This window comes from Osmerus eperlanus, chromosome 1 (genome assembly GCF_963692335.1).
Source record: "Osmerus eperlanus chromosome 1, fOsmEpe2.1, whole genome shotgun sequence".
Lineage (NCBI taxonomy): Eukaryota > Metazoa > Chordata > Actinopteri > Osmeriformes > Osmeridae > Osmerus > Osmerus eperlanus.
The window spans coordinates 24,584,686-24,607,702 of NC_085018.1; the positions used below are offsets into that span (position 1 = coordinate 24,584,686).

Consider the following 23,017-nt stretch of genomic DNA (forward strand, 5'->3'; position numbering starts at 1 on the left):
ATCTCTACATTTACATTTAGTCATTTAGCAGACGCTCTTATCCAGAGCGACTTAGACAGGCCTAGGTTAGGAGAGAGGTCTATATCTCTAGACAGGGCTAAGTTAGGAGAGAGGTCTTCGGTCTATATGGGTAAGTCTACATGTCTCAGCAGACTGGGCCAGACTGGACCTCCATAATACTGGATCTAGAACTGGATCATACTGGTGTATAACTTATAAGTCAGGTGGCTGAGCGGTTAGGGAATTGGGCTAGTAATCCAAAGGTTACTGGTTCAATTCCTGTGCCAAATTACATTGTGTCCTTGGGCAAGGCCCTTCACCCTACTTGCCTTGGGGGAATGTCCCTGTACTTACTGTAAGTCGCTCTGGAAAAGAGCGTCTGCTAAATGTAATTAGACGCAGCTATATCCTTTGTTCTGACTGAAAGATGTTTCTTTCTAAACTGCCATTCTATCTCTTCTCTGGTCTAGCACAGTTTACTTTTACATTTAGCAGACGCTCTTATCCAGAGCGACTTACAGGGACATTCCCCCGAGGCAAGTAGGGTGAAGTGCCTTGCCCAAGGACACAACATAATTTTGCATGGCCAGGATTCGAACCGGCAACATTCTGATTACTAACCCGATTCCCTAGCCGCTCAGCCACCTGACACAGTTGTGTCTCCAGCGCTGTCACACCTGGACACCTATACATCACATCTAGAGCAACTGCTTCTTAGGTATATGGAGGGATGTTTTAATAGTTTCTTGGATTGTCACCACGCCCATACCCACACCACCTTAGATCTACCCCCTACCCACCATCTTAGATCTCTACCCTCACAAGATCTCCACCCTACCCACCATTTTAGATCTCTACCCCCACCTTCCACAATCCCAGTGCTGTAGTGATATGCAGTCATACACAGTGTCACAGAGTGACCATCCAGACCTTGACATACTAGACTACTTCATACTGGACCCCATCAATGCCCCCCCCCCCCCCGGCCCTTCTCAAGTGTAAGGAAGGTGTAAGCCATGTTCATATTTCAACTTCAGTAAAATGCTTCAGGGGTATGTTCAGTTCCAAGGATCTCATGTTAAACCACCAGAAGGAGGCAGTATTTAGTCACTCATGAGCACAAGACTGTCACCCAGATAGCTGTGTGGTTCGTTTCTCCATCATAGTGAACTGATCAAGTAAACAATGACAGTTAGCAGAGATAGACCCTAAAGTATCTCTTCTAAATCCTAAATCAAGCCCTAATTGTCTCTATTGTACTCTATTGTACTCTTTTGTAGGATTATCTGTTCTCTCCTTCCCTCTCCTCCTCTCTCCTCTCCTCCTCTCTCATCTTCTCTCCTCTCCTCCTCTCTCCTCTCCTCCTCTCTCCTCATCTCTCCTCCTCTCTCCTCTCCTCCTCTCTCATCCTCTCTCCTCTCCTCCTTTCACTGTAAGTGTGAAAAAAACGTTTCTAAAGAAAGAAAAATTATTTTTCACAAAAGTTTCACATAACAGGTTTGCATCGTTGATGAGTACTTGATGAGGACCCTATTATACTCTACTGTACTCTATCGTACTCTATTGTACTCTACTGTACTCTATTGTACTGTACTCTGCTCTAATTTGATATGCTCTGTTTTAGGATTCTCTGTTCTCCCTCTCCCTGCTCCTCCTTTCTCCAATAGAGTCCAATTGCAGGACTCTCTCCTCGGGCCCCTCTAAACCGGAACTCTCTCCTCGAGCCCCTCTAAACCGGAACTCTCTCCTCGGGCCCCTCTAAACCGGAACTCTCTCCTTGGGCCTCTCTAAACCGGAACTCTCTCCTCGGGCCTCTCTAAACCGGAACTCTGTCCTCGGGCCCCTCTAAACCGGAACTCTCTCCTCGGGCCTCTCTAAACCGGAACTCTCTCCTCGGGCCTCTCTAAACCGGAACTCTCTCCTCAGGCCTCTCTAAACCGGAACTCTCTCCTCGGGCCTCTCTAAACCGGAACTCTCTCCTCAGGCCTCTCTAAACCGGAACTCTCTCCTCGGGCCTCTCTAAACCGGAACTCTCTCCTCGGGCCCCTCTAAACCGGAACTCTCTCCTCGGGCCTCTCTAAACCGGAACTCTCTCCTCGGGCCTCTCTAAACCGGAACTCTCTCCTCTGGCCCCTCTAAACCGGAACTCTCTCCTCGGGCCCCTCTAAACCGGAACTCTCTCCTCGGGCCTCTCTAAACCGGAACTCTCTCCTCGGGCCTCTCTAAACCGGAACTCTCTCCTCTGGCCCCTCTAAACCGGAACTCTCTCCTCGGGCCTCTCTAAACCGGAACTCTCTCCTCTGGCCCCTCTAAACCGGAACTCTCTCCTCGGGCCTCTCTAAACCGGAACTCTCTCCTCTGGCCCTTCTTTGCAGGTGTAGCGAAGGTATTACCGCCACCGCTAACAGTTACAGTTTTTCACAATTGCTAAAACACATTCTTGAAACAGTCACCCATTTTCTCAAAACTGTAAACACAAAACCTCATCTTCAAGCACTATTTACAAAACCTCTGAATCCTCTTGCAAAATGAACCTTTGCCTCAAAACACTTTTACCTGTGCTCAAAATCAAGCTTTCGCCTCAAAACAGATTTACCTGTGCTCAAAATCAAACACTGCTCTCAAATCATAAACAAAGTGATCAAAATGATATACACTATCAAGCAGTCAGTAAACAATACACAAAAAAATGGAAAACACATTGTTCAAAACATATAGTTCTGAAGGAGAAGTACATTTTTACGTAATCTCAAAACAAATTTCATATTTATCCGTCATTGTCTTTTGATGAACGACAACATGTTCTATCATAGTAGCTCAAAATGTATCAGAAATTACTACTCTGCTTTGCTCTTTGCAATTTTTTTTGTTCTTTCTCCATACTTGTACCCCTATACAGTACTGTACCCTGCATCTCACTACTCACAACTCACTCTTGTTCTTTGTTGATATGAACCTGCAACCAGTCAAAATCTATTGAGCAGTCAGTACTGTTACTGTAACAAATGGAAAGCACAATGTTCAGGGCCATACAATTTGTTCATTGTACAGTATACAGCCTACAATGCACTGTACTACAGTATACAATACTACAGTAAAAGGGACAAAAATCTAAGGAGTAAACATGTGATCAATATGCTTCTTCTTGTCTTTGGGCTGGGTCAGGCCAGAGCACTTCGTCGACATCACAAGCAATATTTTCCCACCTTGAACAACCTGTTTGCTCTCTGAACTGGCTTATATTGGTTGTCACATCATTTGAAACAAGTGAAATCAATTTTGAGTGGTTGTGTTTTGTCAATGACATGTTTTCTCTATTTGTATTTGATTGTTGCCATTTGTGTTTACCAGTATGGATGACATGTGCATTAGAGTGCAGAATGTGTTTTGAGAATGAGAATGTGTTTAGAGTTTTGCTGAAAAGTCTATGTGAGATCTGCAAATTGTGTTTTACCATGTGAAATGGTTTAAGGTATTGACAACGGACTGCACAATTAGCTACATGAGTTCAGGCAACTGAGAACTTTGTTCAGCCGATGGGTTTTAGTGTTTTAGCAATTTAGAAAAACTGTAATGTTGGATATTGCGGATAGCTTGGTGATTTTGATGCATCTGTCAAACAGACCTAGTTTCGCAACAGATAACCCGCTCTGTTTTGTAAATTGTGAATTAGATTTCTAAAACAAAAATCTTGCGATGCTGGGAATTATATAATAGATAAAATTATAATGACCCGAAAATGACAACCCAAATTTTAACCTAAAAGATTCAGGGCTTTTGAGAAAACATTCGGGGCTTCTGCCTGTCTGCCTGTCTGTGTCTGTCTGTTTGCCTGTCTGCTTGCCTGCCTGCCTGTCTGTGTCTGTCTGTTTGCCTGTCTGCCTGCCTGCCTGCCTGCCGCCTGTCTGTCTGTTTGCCTGTCTGCCTGTCTGCCTGTCTGTCTGTCTGTCTGTCTGTCTGCCGCCTGTCTGTGTGTCTGCGCCCCGTAGATACAAGCAGCTCTCAGCTGCTGTGTCTCTTATCTGGACCCAACCAGAGACACACACCTCAGAGTCTCTACACACACATCCTGTCCTCTCCACCCCTGTCCTCTTCAGGGAAAAAGGCTTATTTGGAAAAAAGGCGGTTCTTATAACTCTCGCGCTGTGACAGTCCCATTCACTTCCTGCTGTACTTCCTGTGTGCTGTTTGAATGTTGCTTTGGATAAAAGCTTCTACTGTGTGAATGGCATGTGAACTGCTGGATAAAGGTGCTTGTGTGTATTAGGCTGCTCTGGCTTTAGTCTGGTTGGTAGGTTTGATTCCCGGCTGTGCCAAATGACGTTGTGTCCTTGAGAAAGGCACTTCACCGTACTTGCCTCGGGAGAATGTCCCTGTACTTACTGTAAGTCGCTCTGGATAAGAGCGTCTGCTAAATGACTAAATGTAAATGTACTTCATTTATTTGTAGTTTGTATATTTCTGGAAGTTATTCCACTTGTGTCTGTGGAAATACGTCGCAAGACACATTTTATACGACAGGAGAAACAACCTACAATACAACCATAAAACCAATACAACCTACAGTTATGAATTGAGTACATAACTTTTTATATATACAATGCAACATACAGTGTGCAGTCAAACAATGTTGTTCTGTAGATAACAGTAGGAGTTATCCCGGACTGTGTGAGTGTCACAGCGTAGTGGTGTCTGGGTGACATCATCAGTGATGTCGTCAGAGCTGCCCTGGTATTTAAGCGTGGAGGGTGCAGAGGGCAGGGCAGAGAGAAGGCTGGTGAGGCCGTCATCTGGACCACCATGAGAGAGATCGTACATCTGCAGATCGGACAGTGTGGGAATCAAATCGGCTCCAAGGTAAGAAATCGTAGATCCGTTACTATTTTCTTCCTGTTTTGTCTGGATTTATTGAGTCCACTCTTGGTGGGTTGATATAATTTAGTCAGGACAGGATGCTCTAGTCTAGAACATGGGATTCTCTTTGTGGGCATTCTGGAGAAAATACTAACCCATCCTAATGCATGATGATAGTGGAACACAGTGTTTGTTGATGTCATTTACTGTGAAGAACAACACCCAGGGAAAAGGTAACCACATGGAGAGGTGTTTAAAACAACCCCGATGACCCAAACCTGACAAACTCAACTCCTGACACACAGAGAATTTACTTCATATCTATCGACAAAATATTCGGTATTTCCTTAAAAGTGATAGGTTGTATGTTCACTTCACTCCTAATATGGTTCATGTATTGGGCTGTGACTTGACACTTCTACCCTGACAGTTGTGAGTGGCAGAGGGTGTTTCCCTGCGTATGTTGTTGCTGAAAGATAAGTGCAAGACTGGCATGGGTGGGACATAGGGTTTATCATGACTTCCACAATGCCAGCCAGAGAAACAGCATGAGATATACTGTATTGAACTGCATCACCACAATGAGTACTGAAAAGAGGGGGACCTTGAGAGACAGACAGGCTGGCTGGGTTATCATCCGGAGCATCTTCGATGAATGGCCAACACGTCTGGATAACTAGAGATGGGTGGTTGTGGAGCCGTACGGGATGGAGGAATCTCTGTGGGTCTTTTTGCTGACTGTATTGTGTTTGTGTGTTTCTGGATAGACCTAGTAAGTATATTTCTGTGTGTTCAGTCACTTTGTAACGGTGTTTCTTTGTGTGTGTGTTGTGTGTGTGTGTGTAGTTTTGGGAGGTGATCAGTGAGGAACATGGGATCAACGCCACAGGAAACTACGAGGGCGACAACGTCCTCCAGCTGGAGCGCCTCAACGTTTACTTCAACGAGGCACAGGGTACGTCTCAGGTGTGTGTGTGTCAGGCGTGTGTGTGTGTCAGGTGTGTGTGTGTCAGGTGTGTGTGTCTCAGGTGTGTATCTCAGGTGTGTGTGTGTCTCAAGTGTGTGTGTGTGTGTCAGGTGTGTGTGTGTCTCAGGTGTGTATCTCAGGTGTGTGTCTCGGGTGTGTGTTTCAGGTGTGTGTGTGTCTCAGGTGTGTGTGTGTCAGGTGTGTGTCTCAAGTGTGTGTGTGTGTGTGTCAGGTGTGTGTCTCAAGTGTGTGTGTGTGTGTCAGGTGTGTGTGTGTCTCAGGTGTGTATCTCAGGTGTGTGTCTCAGGTGTGTGTGTCAGGGGTGTGTGTGTCTCGGGTGTGTATCTCAGATGTGTGTCTCAGGTTTGTGTGTCAAGTGTGTGTGTATCTCAGGTGTGTCTCAGGTATGTGTATCTCAGGTGTGTGTCTCAGGTGTGTGTGTCAGGTGTGTGTGTGTCTCAGGTGTGTGTATCTCAGGTGTGTGTTTCTGTCCCCAGGGGGTAAGTATGTCCCCAGATCTCTGCTCATTGATCTGGAGCCTGGCACGATGGACAGTGTGAGGGGCAGCAGGATCGGAAAGCTCTTCAGGCCCGACAACTTCATCCACGGTGAGAGACACCTGTCCCAATATCCTCCGTTTATAGTCTGAATTTAGAGTCTCTGTCTATGGTCACTGTCTATGGTCACTGTATCTAGTCTTTGTCTACAGTAACTGTCTATAGTCACAGTCTATAGCCACTGTCTATGGTCACTCTTTCTTTTAGCAACATACAGGAATAGGATTTGAACTTGCAACCTCTTTATCTACAGTTAAATACCCCACCACTGAGCTACACACAGAAATGTTTATTTTGTGTGTGTGTGTGTGTGTGTGTGTGGGGGGGGGGGTGTTCAGGAAACTCTGGGGCAGGAAACAACTGGGCTAAGGGTCACTACACGGAGGGTGCAGAGCTGGTGGAGCAGGTGATGGACCGTGTCCGTAGCGAGAGCGAGGGCTGCGACTGTCTGCAGGGGTTCCAGTTCGTCCACTCCCTGGGCGGTGGCACCGGCTCAGGCATGGGCACCCTCCTCATCAACAAGATCAGAGAGGAGTACCCTGACCGCATCATGAACACATTCAGTGTCATGCCCTCCCCCAAGGTGTGTACTATACTAACCTCCCTCCCCTAAAGGTAGGGAGTCAGGTGGCTGAGCGGTTAGGGAATCGGGATAGTAATCTGAAGGTTGCCAGTTCGATTCCCGGCCGTGTCAAATGACGTTGTGTCCTTGGGCAAGGCACTTCACCCTACTTGCCTCGGGGGGAATGTCCCTGTACTTACTGTAAGTCACTCTGGATAAGAGCGTCTGCTAAATGACTAAATGTAATGTAAAGGTGACTAGTGTGTACTATGCTAACAGTGTACTGTGCTGTACTGTAGCATACTAAAGGTACCTTTAACCTATTTCTCTTTCTTCCCACCCCTCCCCTCTCCTCTTCCCCTTCCCTTTCCTCCCCTTCCCCTCTCTCCTCCCCTCTCTTTCCCCTCTCTCCTCCCTTCCCACCCCCTCCCCCCCTCCCCTCCCCCCCGCAGGTGTCAGACACGGTGGTGGAGCCCTACAACGCCACCCTCTCCGTGCACCAGCTCATTGAGAGCACGGACGAAACCTTCTGCATCGACAACGAGGCGCTCTACGACATCTGCTTCCGCACGCTCAAGCTGACCACGCCCACCTACGGCGACCTCAACCACCTGGTGTCCCTGACCATGAGTGGGGTCACTACCTCCCTCCGCTTCCCCGGCCAGCTCAACGCCGACCTCCGCAAGCTGGCCGTCAACATGGTGCCCTTCCCCCGCCTGCACTTCTTCATGCCGGGCTTCGCGCCGCTCACCGCCAGGGGGAGCCAGCAGTACCACGCCCTCAGCGTGCCCGAGCTCACCCAGCAGATGTTCGACCCCCGCAACATGATGACGGCCTGCGACCCCAGGAGGGGGCGCTACCTCACCGTGGCGGGGATGTTCCGCGGCGCCATGTCCACCAAAGAGGTAGACGAGCAGATGCTGGCCGTGCAGCAGAAGAACAGCAGGTACTTCGTGGACTGGATCCCACACAACGTCAAGGTGGCCGTGTGCGACATCCCTCCCCGGGGCCTCAAGATGGCCGCCACCTTCATCGGCAACAACACGGCCATTCAGGAGATTTTCCGCCGCATCGGGGAGCAGTTCACCCTCATGTTCCGCCGCAAGGCCTTCCTCCACTGGTACACGGGCGAGGGCATGGACGAGATGGAGTTCACGGAGGCTGAGAATAACCTCAACGACCTTGTGGCGGAATACCAGCAGTACCAGGACGCAACAGCCGACTTGGAGCAGGAGGAGGAGGAGCAGGAGGAGGAGGAGGAGGAGGAGGAGGAGGAGAGACCGTCATCTAGTATTGTGACAGATCAAACAAGAATGGAAACTAAGACTGAGATGGTGACAGAGACGAGCACTGAGACTGTGACGGAGACCAGTGCTGAGACTGTGACGGAGTGAGGTGTGTTTGTGACAGAGTGAGGGTGTTTGTGACAGAGTGAGGTGTGTTTGAGACAGGTGGAGGTGATGCCTTCACTGAGCCACAAGACGGTGTCAGGAAACCTCAACTATTTTCTCTCAAAAGACTTGAATTTTAGCTTTTTTCCTTAGTCTTTTACTCATATAATTGTACAGTATAGATACATATTGCCTTATATCGCTTACTGAGTGTGCTAATAATAATCATTCACATGCTTTAAAAAAAAAATGCTGGCTGTACTGCGATTTTGTTTAATTTTTCAGTTGTGATATGAAAATAAAATGTGTACAGAATTTTTATTTACAGTTTTCTTCCTATATTACAATTATATTGTTTGACATTGTATGATTCATTTAGAACTTAATAATGTGTCATTGTACTGTTGTAAACAACATGGATGTCTTAAATTGGTTTAAATGAAGATTAACAGTATGTGTTTTCATAAAGTAATCTTCACAATTCAGTAGGATTACATTTCATTTACATAAACAAGGAGCTTGGAGGAACAAGGAGATTTTGGTCACTGTGTTTGTAAGAACATTTTTACTGAGAATTTAATAAAAAGTCGAAAACCAGACTTTTTGCATTTACATTTAGTCATTTAGCAGACGCTCTTATCCAGAGCAATTTACAGTAAGTACAGGGACATTCTCCCCGAGGCAAGTAGGGTGAAGTGCCTTGCCCAAGGACACAACGTCATTTGGCACGGCCGGGAATCGAACCAACAACCTTCTGATTAATAGCCCGACTCCCTAACCGCTCAGCCATCTGACTTTTTAATCCTTACAATATTGTATTAAACGATTAGAAGCTTTCATCAAAAAACATTTTTATCATGAAATAAATTGTATAATGTTGCTTTCACATAATTATTTATTAAGTGTTATGCGATACACTTTATTCTGACTACACAGATAAGCAGTTTTACACATGTTCGAGTCATCACATACAAAAACCTGTACTGTTCCGTTAAACATCACATACAAAAACCTGTACTGTTCCTTTAACATCACATACAAAAACCTGTACTGTTCCTTTAACATCACATACAAAAACCTGTACTGTTCCTTTAACGGTTACAGTTAACAGCCCTCAAAAGAACACCATGGTTCACAACCCCACAGCTAAACCCTACTGCTTGAACTCTGTTCTGTACTGAGTTGGTTGGATTAATGATGCCCTCCACACTGCTGTCTGTCAGGGGAAGATAACACACACCTCCTGATAAGGCCCCGAGAAGTGGCTCTGAGGTTGGCCCTTCGGCTCTGCCATATAACACCAAGCCTTGACAAAAAACTGGATCTAGACAGAGGAGGGTCAGAAGGGACAGGGATCTTTCACCTACTTGTAAAAGTGGGTTATTCCTGCATATGCCCATGTTACTGCAAATTGTAACATACATCTCTATATATATATAATATATATTGAGGTTATTTCGTTTTAATTTCAAGAGTGTCGGCTAATGCAGAAAAACCTAGAAATGTTTCATCTGATCAATCTGGAATCGGATCTGTCTTGAACACAAGCATGACAACTAAAATCGCACTTTTGTGATCCATTCGTGTAGCATAATGTCTTTCCATTCAAGCCCCTCCAATAACTGTGGATAATGTTAGGGTATTGTAGGCTAGATGTCAGGGGGGCCCACGTAGAGCGAAATCATTTTGTTGGTTGTGTATGAAACAATCATTAGAAGTCTACAGTTCTGACAGCGACATAATCGTTCAGTGGCATTGTCATATTCCTCTAAGGGCATGTTGGTTCAGCTTTGATCACAAATTCTGCAGAGGGCAAAGGACGGATTCCTACTGCTGGATTAACGACTTGCTATCCACCTCATGGAAAATCGTTGTGGATCTCGTATGAAGTATTTCGAAATGGTGTTGCGTCGTTATTTTAAACATTTTTTCACTTTGGTTATCGTTACTCTGAACTCACTGAAAATACATTCACGATTTTAGATTTTGGGACAATAAATTGATTCCAGGTACCTTAACTGCGCTGCTTTCTGCTCTGTCAATCACCGCTCTGGCACGCGGCGGATGTGCGCCAAATCCAGACTCATGTGACTCCGGTCGTAGGGGGGAGGTGATTTGCGTCAGCTCTTTAACGAATGCTGCCTGTTCATTGAGTCAGTGTGACTGCACTTGCCGGCTGGGCTGATCCACTCTCCACCTCACTACCAATACCACACACCGGTTAATATACAACAGCCAAGTCATGAAGATCTGGACCTCAGAACATATTTTCAAGTGAGTGATTTATTTAAATGTGTACGGTTTGTTATCTTTGCCAGTTCTCCCTTCCCCCCATCTGAACGAGGTAGCGGTACAAATTGTCCTTTATAGTATAGCTCGCGGTTATCGGTCTTCTTTAAAGTACCGGTATCTGTGCTTGCAGGCTAATCGGTTTGACTTTCCTTATATAGCCTTGCTTCGTTAGCTAATAATATAGCTAGCTCTAGATAACACCAGCTTAGTGCACATCTCATTGGCTATTGTAAAATTGTTTAAATGCCTTTTTAATACGTCACTGAAAGACCTAGATTAGGCTACATTGCAACACAGCCGGCTTCCGTTTAAAAAACGACACATTTAAACGAATCGGTGTTTCTACAGAATCTATTCTTGGTTATTATTATTTATTTTATCGTTAGTTTTTTCTCTCACTGTAACAGTAGTCAGGGTCTTGTGCAGAGGTTGCGTAATCAGCTAGCTAGCTTCTTTATCCAGCAACCTTTCCCCCACATTTCACCGCGCCTCCAGTCCAATGCGTCACTCGACAACCACATGGCATCTGGTCGTCTCCACGGTAACGGCCGCTGACGTCGGATTCTGGACCCAGAAGATTGTGTTGGCGCGGTTTTTTGTTGTACTGATTGTACCGTGCGAAATAACATTCATGTTCTGATATATACCCTTGTCATCAGTTTATGAATACATGCGATTGACAACAGCATCAAGTTCTGTGTACCCCGGTCAATGCTATCATGAAAACGTTTCATAACATGGCACTCTGTATTGAAACAGCTAGACTACAACTAGTCGACTTGATCTACATGTATAACATAGAGAAAAACACGTTTTTAATTAAATATACAATACACATGCTAATCACGAGATTCACACCCGGGATAGGCTAGGGTGAGACTGAAACATAACAGGATATGATCATCATTTGTAATTTAGTTTTAATTCTTTCTCCTCATCCTCCTGTTGCCCCACAGCCACCCCTGGGAGACGGTAACCAAGGCGGCCATGCAGAAGTACCCCAACCCCATGAACCCCAGTGTGTTTGGGGTAGACGTGCTGGGCCGGGCAGTGGACAGCCAGGGCCGTCTCCATAGCAACCGCCTCCTCAGCGCAGAGTGGGGCCTTCCTTCCATCGTTAAGTCTGTGAGTACCAGGCTGCTCTCTCTCTCTCTCTCTCTCTCTCTCTCGTGGTCTCTCTCTGTCGTGCTCTCTCTCTGTTGTGCTCTCTCTCTGTCTCTCTCTCGCCTGGTCTTTCTCTCAGATGGACCTGTGATAGAACAAGGTTGTGAGACGTCTACAGTAACACCCTCAAGAAACACAGCGATGCACTGTAGACACCTAGGAAGGTTTCAGCAAGCACAGTTGCTATTTTACATCTCCAAACTAACCCAGTATAGAGGTTTAACCCAGACAGGTTTGAGTAACGTATAGAGGTGAATGTGCTGAGGCCTTGTAGAATCTTGGCAGCCTGCTCTATATCATAGTACAGCATTTCCGTCACACTCTGTCAAAACAGCCCATAATAGCAGGGAACACAGCAGTAGTAGTCACTGACGACCCCCCCCCCCCCCCCCCCCCACAGGTCTATTTCTATCAGAAGATAACTACAGTCTGTCTCTGGCACATGATGTCCTGAACTTTAGTTGTACCATACCACATGCCAGTGATGTAACAGTACAAGCAACAGTGAGTGTGTGTGTGTACACATGTGCGTGTGAGAGAGATAGTGAGTGGAGGAGGCTTTTGATGTCTGCCAAAGTGCGTCAGTCAGTTCAGGGTTCTAGAGTGGTCATTCCAGGGTTCTAGAATGGTCAGTCGGTGGTTCTGGAATTGTGAAACCGTTGATTTGACCTATTTCTCCTTACCCTCGTTGCATACGCAAATCACAGCAAGATAAGAACTGTAAGGCTTTGATTTGACAGTCGTCCAGATTAGACAAGACGTCCCATGCTGTGAACCGTGACAGCACGGTATCTGGGCCCTCTCTCTGGCCCGGGGCCAGGATAACTCCTGGAGCCCAGGGTCACATGAGACCTCTCCGGCCCCTAGGGGTCAGGCCCCAATCCTGGGGGAGGTCAGGGGGAGGAGATCCTGGGAAGGTGGCCAGAGACTCCTATTAATAGCAGCCCTAAGTCCCCAGACGGCCCAGTAGCATGGCTGCTTCTCAGACAGGCTTAGTCTGTTGCTGTTAGGGATGTACCTGAATGATATTAGTTTATTAGCCAACAAGCTATCTCATTAATATATAATGAGATTGCCTCCCTTGACAATGAAGGGGGTGCTATAAATAAAAAGCATTTATTATTATATATATTCACCTGCTGTACATGCTCTTTGATATAAATATTAGTCTGACTCTGCATGTAAGTAAAATTAAAAGAGGGTTAACAGGTAACAAAAGTGTTTTAATTGACAAGGCACATCAATTCTACCTTTTTTCATAACGGTAACTAGCTATATAACAGTAAATCATAGAAACCAGAGTTATCTAGTGAAGAAACAAACTGAAGTGGGCGAGAGAGACCAGTGGTTCTAGAACACTCCGATGTTCGGAGGACATTGGAGTGTTCTAGAACAAGGTTCCAGTAGCTGACTGTGGATTCTCTCCTGTGTTCAGATCATCGGCAACTCGCGGACGTGCACCTTCATCCAGGAGCACTCGGTCGTGGACCCCAGAGAGAAGACATTTGAGCTGCAGTCCTCCAACGTAAGTACCTTCATAGCTGTGGTGTCTGACATTTGAAGGGGACTGGGGATAGCTGAGGTGTCTGAAAGGTGAAGGGGACTGGGGATAGCTGAGGTGTCTGAAAGGTGAAGGGGACTGGGGATAGCTGAGGTGTCTGAAAGGTGAAGGGGACTGGGGATAGCTGTGGTGTCTGACAGGCGAAGGGGACTGAGGATCAGTTCAGCTCACTGGTGGAGCATTTCACTACAGATAAAGACGTTGCAGGTTTGAATCCACCTGTAGTGTCTGCTAAATTTGATTTATTATTTAATATTATTATTACTAAGTACTATTATGGGAGTTCTGATGGGTTCTCCAGTCTTTATGCTACAGATTGAGTCTTCAGTTTGCAAATAAAAGATGAGTTTTGTAAGAGGCGTTTGGGTTATAAAACCCATGACTCTTTACTAAACATGTTGCCCAGATCTTCTCAGCAGGCATGTCTGCACAAGAAAGACATTTGTAAACAGTGTGTTGGGTGTGGGAGAAACGCTTATGGAATGATGCTGAACCGGTTCTTGAGGCCCAGTGTGTCAAGTGTGAATATGAAAAGCTGAACAAGCCGGTTGTCTCTCCCTCTTTCTCACAGTCTGTCTCTCTCCCGCCCTCTTCTGTCTCTCTCACCCCTGCAGATCACCTTCACTAACCTGGTATCAGTGGACGAGAAGCTGACATACAAACCACACCCTCAAGACCCAGACAAGTAAGACAGATGGCTGAGTCGGGCTAGTAATCAGAAGGTTGCTAGTTCGATTCCCGGCTATGCCAACCGAATGACGTTGTGTCCTTGGGCAAGGCACTTCACCCTAGTTGCCTCGGGGGAATGTCCCTGTACTTACTGTAAGTCGCTCTGGATAAGAGCGTCTGCTAAATGACTAAATGTAAATGTAAGACATGAAACAGCAAAATACACCATCACATCAAATCATCCCTTTTCACTGCCCCTCAACCAACCCAAACCCTCAAGGAATCATAACTCAGTATGCTGCAACCTGTGTTCTGCAGGACGGTTCTGACCCAGGAGGCCATCATCTCTGTGAAGGGGGTGAGTCTTAGCAGCTACCTGGAGGGGGTCATGGCCAGCAGCATCTCTAGCAACGCAGGCAAGGTGAGTCACCTGCACCCTGGGTGGGTGGGTGGATGGATATATGAATGAATACATGCATGGATGGATGGCAGGATAGATTAATCGATGGATACCAGCCCTGTTCCAGGAAACCTACAGGATGATTCAGTAGCTATTCATTCCAGCCCTAATGCAGGACACATGCTTCTAATAATGAATAATGTTGAGCTTAATAAGATAGATGTGGTTAGGTTTAGCACAGGAGGGCACCTCTCCAGGAACAGGGTTCGACAGCCTTAAAAATAATTCAATAGTCTGTTTAAAAGTCAGTTTTTTTATAAGACTTATTTGGTGTTGTCAGTGCCTAGCTACTTTACAAACAGGGCAGCCTTTGTTTTCGCTGCCTAATTCCAAGGTCTGTTTGTTTTTCACTCCAGGGCCGCGAGGCGATGGAGTGGGTGATCCGAAGGCTGAACGCAGAGATCGAGGAGCTGGCGGCCACAGCCAGGGGAACGATACGAACGCCCATGGCCGCCGCAGTCACAGAGAAATGACACCACCCACCCTCAAACCTTCTCTCCCTACCTCCATCTCATCCCCTGTTCAGAGGGCAGGGGATCCCCTTGGTTTTTATTGCCTCTTAATAACATGTACGGTGCCAGCCCAGATTCCCTTCACGTTGCTCTGCTCTTCCTCCTCTCCTCTAATTCATGGGTGCATTCCCTCCATATCTTGTTTGAAAGTCTATCTACATTAGATACCTCATGGCGGACTGCAACCTAAAGGGATTCTGGGTAGTGGTTTCAGGAGGCTTCTAGGCTGACCGCTTGTAGTGAGAGGTTGGAATACTCTGGCTCCACGCCAGCAGAGACGCGGGCGGCGGGGTGACAAGGCGAACAGTGCCAAACATCTTATCGAGCCCTTCGATGATTTGTGTTCGCCGGCAGAGACTCTGCCCTGCTAGAGACTCTCCCCTCCTCTGGGTCATAGCCCGTGGGACACCTGGGAGGGAGGGAGAAAGACTGGTGAAGGCATGATGTCCACCTTAGCGTCGCTGCTTTAGCGACAGGGCCAGTCAGGTGTGACCACGTGTGACCAGGTGTCTGTAAGACAGAGACGGCAGCGTCTCAGAAAGCCGGACGTTTGTGGAGGGAGAGTGGTCTTCTCTAGCAGGCTGGTTGGATGAGTCACACCGTCCGTCTCCTCTGCAGCCTCAATAGCTGGAAGAACTAAAGCTGAGCAACACGTCAGAGCTGGAACTCAAGTACTGTATTTATTACTATGAGATATAATTATTATTATTATGATTTAAGCTTTAACTGAAAGGGAACAAGGTAATGTAGACGTCTCAAATGCAGTGTGGCTGTAGAGTTTCTCTGTGGAGATGAAGCGTCGCACCACTTCCGCAAGGAGCTGCATGTGTAACCAGCGTTTCATTCGAAACAATGAATACATCAGCACTCACCTAGCCTCTGACCAGCTAGACCAGAGAGCTGGAGGCGAGCAGGGTTCTATGAATATCACCCGTGTTGGTGGAATAGTGACACGAGCAACAGAGAGGAATAAATACTGTAGTTTATGACCACAGATGGAACACACTCGGCACTTGCATTTGATACAGTTTTCCTTCATGAGTTAGAGGTGGCACCTGCCATGTTCTTGGTGAAAATTGTGCAGGCTTATTGCATTGTTACCTCAAAACAGTTATTTATTTGCATATTTATTGTGAAATACTATTAACTCGATGGACTTTAATGGGTACTTACAGAGAACCTTTATATTACAAACACACGCCAACACATATATACATAATACAACCTGCTGTTATGTGCTGTGTCAATGTTACTTTTTGGTTTTATTTGGGATGTGAACATACAAACTCTTACTAACAGGATGAACTGAATGTAGACTCTCAGGCGGCCGATGCCAAGGTGATGCCCTGGTGATTTTTAACGCACAATGATGAGCTTCCGAGAACAAAGCAAGCTGTGCTTAAAAGCCTCACTTTACTTTTCTCCGATTCCAGAACCTCTGTTGTTACAGTGGGGAATGTTTGTGTGTGTGTGTGTGTGTGACCCTGAGTGTTTAGGGGTATTTGTACAATGTTAGAAATACAAAAGGAATTATTTATTTTCTTATTTATAAAGATGTCTTTTATTTTGTTCATTGTCAACACACAGTGCTTCAGTCACTTCCGTCTGATGATGTGGTTATGTGGTTATCTTTTATGTCTAAACCCACCTGAGGTTGGCAACTTTCCCCAACAGCCAAAATGATAGTTTGGTACATTATGTAAGCTTGTGTTGTTCATAGTCTCGCTGCGACTGAGATGAATGCATTCCAAATGCCTCCGGCTCTCAGGTTGCTACGCTGTTGCTTGTTGGAACATTGTTTATGCATTAATGGCCAAATATCCAAATTCGTTTTTTTGTTATGTTCCTTCCGGCTGAATCTGATATGGAGGTGACGTCACTTGGTTTAACTTGGTTTCTTGGTAACCTGGTTTTTCTCTAAACAAAAAGAAACAACAGAATGTTTTTTTATTTAAATAGTTTTTTGTTGTTGCACTGACAAGAACTGTCCAAATCTGGTTATTTTTCTAATTATTCAAAAGTTGGAACTGCGTTGATGGTTGGAAAGCTGCTGTACTGACAAAATAGAAGACTGGTCGAATGAAAAAGAATAAAGTCATTTGAAAGCTTTTGCTTGTTTCAATGTGTGCTCAAATGTTCAATAAAATGATTTTAGCAAAATGTCCGCATAAATAAACAGTCACTTCGCTTACAACACAAATCGTACCTCAAGGGAATGAGAGCTTTTTCAGGACAGATACCTTTATTTTGAAGACCTCGTTCACCGTAAAATCCTCTGCCTGAGATATTTACTTGCCCCATCTAGTGTTCTGGAGTGTATTAATTATATGTGACGTCAGGGTCAGAATTGTGTATCATCCAATAGCTGGGGAAGAAAGCATGGCCCGTCAGCCAACCGTGCACAGAGGAGGTTTTTAAAAGGATATTTGAAATCAAACAGCTAGAAAAATTTGCCAGGCTGTATTCACGTCAGCATAGTGAAGTGCGAACCAACGAACTAGTGGTAAAGTGGAAGAATTCGTTCTAATCAATAGCTATCTAGTGTGTTTCTGTATGCTTTTGAAACCTTGCTAGCCCTACTGGTAGCTAACAATATCCCAGAAGATTAGAAATCGCAATTTAACTGTTTATTGGAACTGGTCCTCAAGCCAAATACAGGACGAAAGTCGCCCTTCCCAGCTTGTTAGCTAGTTAATGTTAACTTGCTGTCTTTTCTATGTAGCATTAGTTAGCTAGCTAGCTACTAGCTGGATTCTTATTGGATCGTTTTTTTTCTTCGCGGTGCGTGGATTCAAGTTTTTATTTCAGCCTCCACACATTATTGGTAAGCGTTACATTTTAATGTTATCTACTAGTAACCTGTCACTTCCTTTGATATCTATCTAAACGAAATGAAATGTGCAGACAAGGAAGAATTGTCGCGGGCTTGTCCGATGCCACGCTAGCGAAGAAATGCTTTCTTTCTAGGTCAGGGTGTAAAGCAAATTTCCACGAGATAAATCAACAATAATTGTCTCTCCCTTCAGATTATGGATGCTGCTGAAATTAAAGCCAAGATGTCAAATGATATTAAGCCTCAACGGCCTGAACAGAAGGTACGTGTAGCTCGCTACTGTAGCTACTCATTTACGCATCACAATTAACGGGGGTCTCTTCAGAATCTAGTATTAGTTATTTGCACATTTATCTTGAGACCAGCTGTCTTTGTCTTTTGTGGATGTGTGTTGTAATAACGTTGCTGGTTTTTTCTCTCCAAAATGTCCTTGGCTACAACTCAAGTTTCGTAAGACTTCCAAGCCACTTATCTAGCTAACCCTGACCTTGCAAGATTAGGTTTTCCTATTTAGAAATGTATCTTACATTTACTAATGTACATTTACTAATGTAGGCTAAGCTCGTGTCCGCTGTTTTGCTACTGCGCCTGGGGACATGTCTTTGTCACAGATTACGGACACTCGCGTTGTCTTGTTTTCAGCCGAGCATCGAAGGTCCAAAACGAGTTCCGGTGTCCCAGACGAGCTGCAAGCCAGTGTGGACTCCAAAGCCAACCCAACGCGTGCTGGGGGTGTCGAACGGGCCCCAGCGCATCCCGAAGCCCCCAGGCCAACAACAGAAGCCTGCAACGCAAGGCCAGACGCCCAAAACCATGAACCAGCCCAAAACTGTGAACCATGGCAACCAGAACGTCAACCCTGTCCACCAGGCCCAACCCAAGCCCTGTAGCTACCCCAAGAACAACCATGCACCTCAAAACATTCCCACTCTGCCCCAGAGCCAACCCAAGGTGCACCCTGCCCCCCAGCACACACCAGCACAGGGCCAGCCCAAGTTAAACCCTGCTCCACAACAAAAGCAGCTCCAGGGTCAGGCTAAGACCAGCCAGGCCCCTCATCCAACACCCACACAGGGCCAGCCCAAGACGGATTTAGAGGGTCCCAAATCGACGGGTCCATCTAAACCTGGAAAGTAAGTATAGGCAAATTAGAGATGGATGGGTGGATACACAGCATATAAGAGTCATTAACATGAAAATATGAGACCTAATAAACATGAATAATCGTGCCATATTTTGACTGGCGTTCAGGAAGCGCTGGAGCCTGGAGAACTTTGACATCGGCCGTCCGCTGGGGAAGGGCAAGTTTGGTAACGTGTACCTGGCCAGGGAGCGGCAGTCTATGTTCATCCTGGCCCTGAAGGTGCTGTTCAAGAAGCAGCTGGAGAAGGCAGGGGTGGAGCACCAGCTGCGGAGGGAGGTGGAGATCCAGTCTCACCTCAGGTACACACAGACGCACACACGTGCACACAGACGCACGCACAACCCATGTACGAACACATGCACACACAACCCGTGTAGACACACACGTGCACACATGTAGACACGCGCACACACACACACATATGAAGACATGCACGCACACACAACCCAAGTACGAACACACGTAGACACACACAACCCACGCACAGCCCCCCCCCAACCTGCCTGTGTAGACACACACTACCTGAGTAGACACACGCCCCCCACCCTACCTGTGTAGACACACACACACACCCCCCACCCTACCTGTGTAGACACACACACACCACGTAGAGACACACAGCCCCTGTGTAATGGGTGTCCATGTCTCCTCAGACACCCCAACATCCTGCGTCTGTACGGATACTTCCACGACGCGGCGCGCGTCTACCTCATCCTGGAGTTCGCCCCCAAGGGGGAGCTGTACGGCGAGCTGCAGCGATGCGGCCGCTTCGACGAGGCCCGCAGCGCCACGGTCAGTCTGCCTAGCAACCTCACAGAGAAGGGAGTTTACTTCTCGCTCTCGCTCTGCTGGCAGGTTTAAACTAGCAACGCACTCCTCCAGCATGGAGCTGCGTAGATAACTTGCCTTTCTCGTTGTGTTTGTACTGTTGATGGAACATCTGGTGACTTGTGGAATCTCTGTGGTTCTGTACTGACTGGGCTCCTCTCCCCTGTTCCGACCCCCTCCTCCTCTACCCATCATCTCCTCCTCTCCCTTCCTCCCCCCTCCTCCTCCCCCATCCTCCTCTACCCTCATCCCCCCCCTCTCCACCTCTGCCCTTCCCCTCCTCTCCCCTCCTCCCCCCCTTTCCTCTCCCCTCTTCCTTGGTCTCCTCCTCTCCTCCTCCTCTGCCCTTCCTTGGTCTCCTCCTCCCTCACCTCTCACTTCCCTCCTCCTCTGTGGTTTCATCCCTCCCCTCCTCAGTACATCATGGAGCTTACAGATGCTCTGAACTACTGCCACTCTAAGAAGGTGATCCACCGGGACATCAAGCCAGAGAACCTGCTGCTGGGTTCCAACGGGGAGCTGAAGATCGCAGACTTCGGCTGGTCTGTCCACACACCCTCCTCCAGGTCAACACACACACACTCTCCACACACACACACACTCTCCACACACACACACACTCTCCACACACACACACACTCTCCACACACACACACACACACACTCTCCACACTCACACACACACGCCCTCCTCCAGGTGCACACACCCTCCTCACACACACACGCTCTCCTCACACACACACATGCCCTCCTCCGGGTGCTTGTTCCATCCATCTCTATAAACATGATCTAACGTGTGTGTGTGTCCAGGAGGTCGACCCTTTGCGGCACGCTGGACTACCTCCCTCCAGAGATGATCGAGGGCCGCACCCACGACGAGAAGGTGGACCTGTGGAGTCTGGGCGTGCTCTGCTACGAGTTCCTAGTGGGACGGCCCCCCTTCGAAACCAAGAGTCACGAGGAGACCTACCGCAAGATCTCCAGGGTAACCACCACGGGGGGGGGGGGGGGGGCAGCAGCATAGATTTGACATTTAGTCATTTAGCAGACGCTCTTTTCCAGATCGACTTACAGTAAGTACAGGGACGTTCCCCCCGAGGCATGTAGGGTGAAGTGCCTTGCCCAAGGACACAACATCATTTTGCACGGCCGGGAATCGAACTGGCAACCTTCAGATTACTAGCCCGATTCCCTAACCGCTCAGCCACCTGACTCACCTGTTGAGCTGCCAAATATGATCTCTCACCGATGCTTGCAATACTACATTTTACTCAGTTAATCTCACACTGTTGTCCAAAGTGACACAAGGTGATATAAATGACGTTTGCTACAGCAGATCTGGGATCTTCTGTTGTACTTTGGGTTTTGCTTTGGATCAAAGTGGCTGCTGAATGCTAAGCTCATCTGTGGTTGCCCCGTAGGTGGAGTTCACGTTCCCTGATCATGTGACCGCTGGAGGCCGCGACCTGATTGGCAGGCTGCTGAAACACAACCCCCTCCATCGCCTCCCCATCCAGGAAGTCCTCACTCACCCCTGGGTGGTGCAGAACTCCACCAAGACCCCCACCAACTCATGACCTGAACACAAACGCACACCCTGGTCCCCAGCCCGGGCCCCCGCACATGAGCACACACACCCTCGCTGGGCTCACGGGAACACACACACTTGCCCAGACACATGCATACACAACCTTGCTGGGATGCACACACACACAGGTGCCATGCTTTAACAGATGCCTGGCTGAACCACTGCTCTCTGAGGAGGATGGATGACTGATGTGGATGTTTGTCAGTTGGGATGTTGTGCCCTCTGTGTGGTTGTTTTGAAATGACTTTTACATGTTTCCTGTCATTCTACTTTCATGTAAGAAATATACTTGTTTTTTTGTTTTTTTTACCGATTATGAAAGTTTTATGAAAACGCCTATTACTTGAAGCTAATAAATGTGATTTAATTGACATCTGTTGATTTTAGGTAATATATTGTGATGTTTTGGCTCTGATAAATGTTTCAAATGTATAAGGCCATTGAAAAAATTGTATAAAATAACAGCCACAATGCAGTTGACGTTAACGCTGATGGGATGTATTGTTGGCTACGTGTTTCTCCACCAGGTGGCGCTCTAGTCATTGTCATGTGGCAACGTAGCATTATGGTTTTGGCTTAAGTGTTTTTGTCAGTTCGCCAATATTATGATACAATAAAGTACAAATGCCAAAATACCGCGTAGGCTATGTAGTGAGCAAGTTTAATTGCGTGGGACTTGTGAATAGTTGAGCGTGTCTTCTGCAAGCCTTACCTTAAGCCTAATCCTTAAGCAAATTAATTTCTGAGACAGATGGTCGGCGAGCGATAAGAGGTCGATAAGAAAACACAAGTGGGACTCATGGGTTCTGTTTGCTGAATATAGTCCATTTTGCTTATTTTAATGTATGGCAGTGAAACCCAAGAGTATAGGCCAAAAAAATAGTCTACAACATAGACTTACGGGAAGGGGACGATGATCGTCTATTGTCATATCCCACAGCGTAGCTAAAATGATCTCAATTTATTCTAAATCATTTCACAAAAATTGGCGTGAACCAGTTATCCGTAACCGAATACCTGTTGGTCCTCTTGGCAACGTGGGGGTTTCACCTATACCTTCACCAACCTTAGATGTTTTTATTAAATTAAAATTCGTTATTTTTGTCAGGCCCTATGTCTACGGTGTTTATAGGCCAAACTAGGCCGTGAAGGGTCCATCGTGTGGAATTAGCCTACAGACCGACTGGATATTTGCTTAAATTCGTTTGCATCAGGTGGACTTAAAAGTAGACATCAGCAACAGACTCGAAACCATATGGAGGCTGGCAACTCAGGTCGTTTCGAATTACAAATAATTTGGCCAGATGTCTTCAAACGCACAGGCCTCATGTTGAGCAGGTAATATGGGCCTATTTTTTGCCTCGCCAATAGCGAAAAATCTGGCGTAAAAGCCAGTCTGTTAATGTAAGATTCTGTTCGTAATTTCAAACATGCACGAAAAGGCAAATGAGCAACAATTATAGAACAAAAGAATATGTCATGCATGGCACGAGACAACCCCTCCCCCCCCCTTTCTCTCTCACACACCTGTCTTTCTCGTTCGTCTATCTTTTTTCTCCACACACACACAATCTAGAAAAAATGCCTTCATGTTCATGCAATAATTCTCTGAAAGATTTCTCTACATTTCTTTCA

At 46.6% G+C, this 23,017-nt stretch overlaps 3 protein-coding genes across 5 annotated transcripts; all 3 read left to right on the plus strand.

Moving 5' to 3' along the window:
• The first annotated feature begins 4,736 nt into the window (after window positions 1-4,736).
• tubb1 (tubulin, beta 1 class VI) lies at window positions 4,737-8,930 on the plus strand. 3 transcript variants are annotated; one of them, XM_062472224.1, is made up of 5 exons: window positions 4,737-4,857; window positions 5,701-5,809; window positions 6,319-6,429; window positions 6,717-6,961; window positions 7,393-8,930. In XM_062472224.1, the coding sequence occupies exons 1-5, from the start codon at window positions 4,801-4,803 to the stop codon at window positions 8,332-8,334; spliced, it is 1,464 nt and encodes a 487-aa protein (XP_062328208.1). In that variant the 5' UTR covers window positions 4,737-4,800; the 3' UTR covers window positions 8,335-8,930. The 3 variants fall into 3 exon arrangements, with proteins under 3 accessions (XP_062328208.1, XP_062328217.1, XP_062328225.1); XM_062472233.1 differs by lacking the exons at window positions 4,737-4,857; window positions 5,701-5,809 and adding an exon at window positions 5,928-6,253 and having other exon boundaries at window positions 6,299-6,429; XM_062472241.1 differs by lacking the exons at window positions 4,737-4,857; window positions 5,701-5,809 and adding an exon at window positions 5,928-6,184 and having other exon boundaries at window positions 6,299-6,429.
• Window positions 8,931-10,447: 1,517 nt separating this feature from the next.
• On the plus strand, window positions 10,448-17,098 carry prelid3b (PRELI domain containing 3). Its single transcript, XM_062472252.1, has 6 exons — window positions 10,448-10,605; window positions 11,580-11,748; window positions 13,223-13,312; window positions 13,963-14,033; window positions 14,336-14,438; window positions 14,834-17,098. The coding sequence occupies exons 1-6, from the start codon at window positions 10,574-10,576 to the stop codon at window positions 14,948-14,950; spliced, it is 582 nt and encodes a 193-aa protein (XP_062328236.1). The 5' UTR covers window positions 10,448-10,573; the 3' UTR covers window positions 14,951-17,098.
• A 291-nt stretch (window positions 17,099-17,389) lies between these two features.
• Window positions 17,390-21,753, plus strand: aurka (aurora kinase A). The gene is made up of 8 exons (XM_062472275.1): window positions 17,390-17,813; window positions 18,016-18,084; window positions 18,465-18,955; window positions 19,074-19,265; window positions 19,620-19,758; window positions 20,212-20,360; window positions 20,605-20,779; window positions 21,216-21,753. The coding sequence occupies exons 2-8, from the start codon at window positions 18,019-18,021 to the stop codon at window positions 21,369-21,371; spliced, it is 1,368 nt and encodes a 455-aa protein (XP_062328259.1). The 5' UTR covers window positions 17,390-17,813; window positions 18,016-18,018; the 3' UTR covers window positions 21,372-21,753.
• The last annotated feature ends 1,264 nt before the right edge of the window (window positions 21,754-23,017 follow it).

Excerpts from the sequence above, each read along its gene's own strand:
- tubb1 (XM_062472224.1), top strand. The coding sequence starts at position 4,801 with ATGAGAGAGATCGTACATCTGCAGATCGGACAGTGTGGGAATCAAATC. Across the intron at positions 6,430-6,716 it reads GCCCGACAACTTCATCCACG|GAAACTCTGGGGCAGGAAAC; the intron begins GTGAGAGACACC and ends GGGGGTGTTCAG. Across the intron at positions 6,962-7,392 it reads GTGTCATGCCCTCCCCCAAG|GTGTCAGACACGGTGGTGGA; the intron begins GTGTGTACTATA and ends TCCCCCCCGCAG.
- prelid3b (XM_062472252.1), top strand. The coding sequence starts at position 10,574 with ATGAAGATCTGGACCTCAGAACATATTTTCAA. Across the intron at positions 10,606-11,579 it reads ACCTCAGAACATATTTTCAA|CCACCCCTGGGAGACGGTAA; the intron begins GTGAGTGATTTA and ends GTTGCCCCACAG. Across the intron at positions 13,313-13,962 it reads TTGAGCTGCAGTCCTCCAAC|ATCACCTTCACTAACCTGGT; the intron begins GTAAGTACCTTC and ends TCACCCCTGCAG.
- aurka (XM_062472275.1), top strand. The coding sequence starts at position 18,019 with ATGGATGCTGCTGAAATTAAAGCCAAGATGTCAAATGATATTAAGCCT. Across the intron at positions 19,759-20,211 it reads ACGAGGCCCGCAGCGCCACG|TACATCATGGAGCTTACAGA; the intron begins GTCAGTCTGCCT and ends TCCCCTCCTCAG. Across the intron at positions 20,780-21,215 it reads CCTACCGCAAGATCTCCAGG|GTGGAGTTCACGTTCCCTGA; the intron begins GTAACCACCACG and ends GTTGCCCCGTAG.